The 4,730-nt window shown below is 39.1% G+C and overlaps 1 protein-coding gene across 1 annotated transcript in view; it reads left to right on the top strand.

The window, feature by feature from the left end:
* Positions 1–1,008, top strand: part of LOC106876422 (uncharacterized) — a 13,990-nt gene extending 12,982 nt beyond the window's left edge. The window contains exon 8 of the mRNA XM_014924965.2: positions 755–1,008. Coding sequence (XP_014780451.1) covers positions 755–756 — 2 coding nt within the window. The 3' untranslated portion in view covers positions 757–1,008. The remainder of the gene's footprint in view (positions 1–754) is intronic.
* Positions 1,009–4,730: the final 3,722 nt, after the last annotated feature.

The raw sequence follows: 4,730 nt of genomic DNA, 5'->3' as shown, positions 1-4,730 counted from the left end.
ATGCATCTGAAGACGAGTTTCCTCATGGCTTCTTGTTGGCACTCCGTCGCTTACGACGTCGAGGGTTCCAGCTGATCGGATCAACGGAACACGTGTACCCTTAACGTAGTTCTCGGGGATATTCAGCGTGACACAGTGTGACAAGGCTGACCCTTTAAATTACAGGCACAACAGAAACAGGAAGAGTGAGAGAAAGTTGTCGTGGAAGAGTCCAGCAGGGTTCGCCACCATCCCCTGCCGGAGCCTCGTAGAGCTTTAGGTGTTTTCGCTCAATAAACACTCACAAAGTCCGGTCTGGGAATCGAAACCACGATCCTATGGCCGCGAATCCGCTGCCCTAACCACTGGGCCATTGCGCCTCCATTTCCTCATGGCAATGTTGAACCAATTCACAAACACTCCTGAGTGAAACAGTAATACCCCAACGAACAAATGCCAAATTATTTCTCACAAAATTATTGCAGATATTTTTCCCAAATCTCTTTATTAACGAAAAGACAAAGCAGAATACAATAGATTTCAAAGCACGCATGCAAAACGACTTGCAAATATGACCCATACATATAAAAAAAATTAATAAATAAATGAAAATATAAAATATAAAAATAAATCAGAAAAGAAGCAGAAAACAAGATATCTCTCATCCAACTTGCATTTTAACTCTGAATAATTGCTTTAGTATATTAAGGTATATTTTTCTCTCTTACCATTTTAGTTTCACTTTCTCTCTTTTTTTATTTTTTACTTAATTTAGGATGAAGACTATAACCAGGATTGTCTATCTGTCACTCCATACCGATGAAGCACAACCACGAAGAATCACACATACATTCATACACACATACATGCATACATACATACATACATACATGCATACATACACGCATACATACATACATACATACATACATACATACATAAATACATAAATACATACATATATATATATGATGTATGCAAAGAAATAAGAATTATAAAATAAATTCAAATTCAATTTTGTAAACATAATGCTTTGAATAATTCATTCACCAACTTTGTCCACTCTATTACACACAAAATGATCTCTTTGACTGAGCTACAGTACTTGGTCAAGCGTAGACCGTGACAGGGCGCCTGGCATTTACAGTGTTGTCATGTCCTGACAACCTTCTGTCAGTCGGACAATGTGGTTGGTGGAAGTTCTACACAGGCTTAGAGAGCTAGTGACGGGCGAGTGCGACGACGTTCTCAAGGAATTTCTGCGCGTCGACGAGAATGAACTGGTTAGTCTGTTTCGGAGGACTTCCGGGTCCTATGGATAATTACCAAAAATCCTTGGCCTGGCAGTGCTAGCCGGGCGGGGAGAGGGGCATTACCATTTCGGAATAAACTCTACAGGCACGAAGTGCCGTTAGCCGGGCCTGCCCGAGATGCACACTACCCACTCGTCCATTGCTGACTTGTGGATTTATGTCGAACACCTGCTGTCGCGTGTAGGACGAATCCGGCTATCGACTGAGTCCATCGTGAAGATCACCCCGCCACCTTCTTTTGGCCGGGAAGGGCAGGCAGTGTTTCTTTGTCCGATAGCCTTAGCGAAAGCGGTTGTGTGGTGGACCAAGTTGAAAGGGCTGATGACAGGCACTTTCTTCTTTGGCCAAACCCTCATCAACTTTTTCATTTGAATAGGAAAATCAGAGTAGAGAGGGAAGTGCTACCTCCCAGCAAATTGTCCATACATTCTTTTCTTCATCCACCTATTTTCAGTTTCATTCATTTTCAAGTGCTTGTACAGTGCTTTATCTTTGCAATCTTCGATCCTGCTCAAACCTGACTTCTTACTTCCAATAATAGTGGTTCTGTGGCATTTTTTACATACCACGATATGTTGTTTTCTTCTGCCCTAATGCTGTGTTCGCATCCAATCAGTCCTCTTCCCCATCTTTTTCTTGGTACATATAGTCTGTCTGTGTCACGTTTTGGGTGGAGTATCCCATATCTAGTCAGCAACTTCCTTGTCTTTCTGTCTAAGCTGCTTAGTTCGTCTGTTGTCAATGTGATTACCCCTGGTCCATATCTAAAGAGTGAAGCCGCCCAGATGTTGATAGCTTCAATCTTATTCCGTCGTTTAATTTCAACTTGAGGATCAGTCTCAATCTGCGCAAGTACTACACCTTAAATTTTCCTGTCATTTCTTTCTCCATCAATTTATCCACTAATTACCAATATCCTCAAGTACTTATAACCCGCCTCTTCTATCTACTTCATAACTTTCCCCGACGGTATCGCTAGCCCGTCCATACATAGTCTCTTCAAGAGTAACACACCACATTTTTTCAGTCCGAATTCCATTCTGACATCAACACTGAAAGTATACACCGTATCAACGAGGAAAATGACTTGGGATTCCTTTTTATCACAAAGTTTGAAGTCATTCATGAATAACAAGTGGTTGACTTTTTGATGGCGGCTCTTGAATACATACCCAGCCTTTGCTTTCCTCAGAATCAGTGTTAGTGGTATCAAGCACAGTACAAAGATCAGTGGGAACAGGTACTCCCCTTGGAAGATGCCTGTCCAGGTTTCTATTGTCCCTAAACTTGTTTCATATGCTGTCAGTTCCATTCTCCACTTCGCCATACTGTTTCCAAGCCATCGCTCAACATTCTATGCAACACTTTCGGGATAGGGGTAAGTCGATTACACCAAATCCAGTGCCTCACTGGTTCTTAGTTTATCGACCCCTAAAAGGTGAAAAGTAAAATCGACACGGCAGAATTTGAACTCAGAACGTGCAGACGGACGAAATGCCACTAAGCATTTTTCGGGGCATGCTAACGATTCTGCCAGCTCGCCAAACAACAACAATAGCAACAACAACAACAACAACAACAACAGCAACAACAACAACAACAGCAGCAGCAGCAGCAATAATGATAATAATAATAATAATAATAATAATAATAATAATAATAATAATAATAATAATAATAATAATGATAATAATAGTAACACCTTTAGTAGAAAGGATTATTATTATCATTATTATTATTATTATCATTATTATTATTATTATTATTATTATTATTATTATTATTATTATTATTATTATTATTATTATTATTATTATTATCATTATTATTATTATTATTAAGACAGCTAGCTGGCGGAATCGTTGGGAAAATGCTTAACAGTATTTCGCCCGTCACTACAATCTGGATTCAAATTCCGACGATCTTTACTTTGCCTTTTATCCATTCGGGTCGATAAATTAAGTACCAGTGAGATACTGAGGTCGATGTAATCGACTTCCCCCTTCCCCAAATTTCAGGACTAGTACCTATAGTAGAAAGAATGATAATCATTATTCTTGAATGAGAGAGTGACACTGGGGTAAAATATACGACAATGAGAGAGTGAGACTGGGGTAAAATATACGAAGCCCATTATACCCATAATGACTACCCGTCTGATTAGGGTACACCAGGTACAAGCATCACAATCATATGTGCGTGACATGGTGATCTCATATCAAGATAAACAGCGCATGACCTTGCAGGTGGTGCCCAGTTACAATTTTCTTCGGGTCTCCTAGCTCATCCCGCTCAAAAGGTCCCTGAATAAGGGTTGTTTAAGGATGATGAACAAAACAGTCACGTTTCCATAGGTGAATTATCCAAACTCCAGCACATGGCTATGATACTCCCCAACTACTTCTGCTCGTGATCAGAGATGCACATATCGTCAGCCACTAAGGGGCATGCTCAACTGGTTATGATGAAGCAACTGACAAGCAAATCGCTGGTATTGAGCAGAATATTTGCTGTAGCCCATCTTTTATACCAAGACAAAACAATGTCCATGATAACACTTCCAATCAGTTAAGATGAGAAGCCATCAGAGCCACTGCCAGGCTCTACATCAGGTCATTATTATTATTATTATTATTATTATTATTATTATTATTATTATTATTATTATTATTATTATTAGTAGTAGTAGTAGTAGTAGTAGTAGTAGTAGTAGTAGTAGTAGTAGAACTAGTAGTAGTAGTAGTAGTAGTAGTAGTAGTAGTAGTAGTAGTAGTAGTAGTAGTGGTAGTGTGAGAAATCGAAGCAAAATCTACGCCACCAGGAATGAATAGGCTGAGGGCTTCCAGCAGCAGTAGCTTCAATTCATCGCTTTGCGATAGTGGGGAAATCTACCGAAAACAGAAACAATAAGAACAGTTGTATACAAAATGGACACAGACTAAAGATATGAATACTAAAAACACAAACAGGACGTACAGAAATGCACCTGTCTGCTTACCCTGGTTGAAGTCCATGGTTCCTCGAAGGAAAAATAATTTCTAGTAGAATTGCTGGAAAAGCTGAAAGTGGATAATTACCGTGCTCGATTCAAAGTTGATTGTAGACGAAAGCTTCAAGCTACGAAATGATAACTGGTTTAATCACACACTCTTCACAGAATATTTCGGAGTTAAAGGTTTGGCCAATATCGAACATGCTAATAAACTCTGAATCTGGAAGAGGTAGGTTTAGTTGCGCAAATGCAATGGGTGCTCCGATAAGAATGTGATCTGAATCGCACTGTGCTCCAATCATTCCTTGATAGTAAGTTCTCGTTCTTTCTTGTGTTGCTTCTATTGTTTATGAAATTCCTAACATGTTGTCAATTCTGTTGTAAATTTTTTGCAATGCCAATTAATTTTCTTTTCCTTTTTTGTCATATATATATATATATATATA

This window comes from Octopus bimaculoides, chromosome 5, assembly GCF_001194135.2.
Source record: "Octopus bimaculoides isolate UCB-OBI-ISO-001 chromosome 5, ASM119413v2, whole genome shotgun sequence".
NCBI classification, from domain to species: Eukaryota; Metazoa; Mollusca; class Cephalopoda; order Octopoda; family Octopodidae; genus Octopus; species Octopus bimaculoides.
This window is presented reverse-complemented; position numbering and strand designations above follow the sequence as displayed.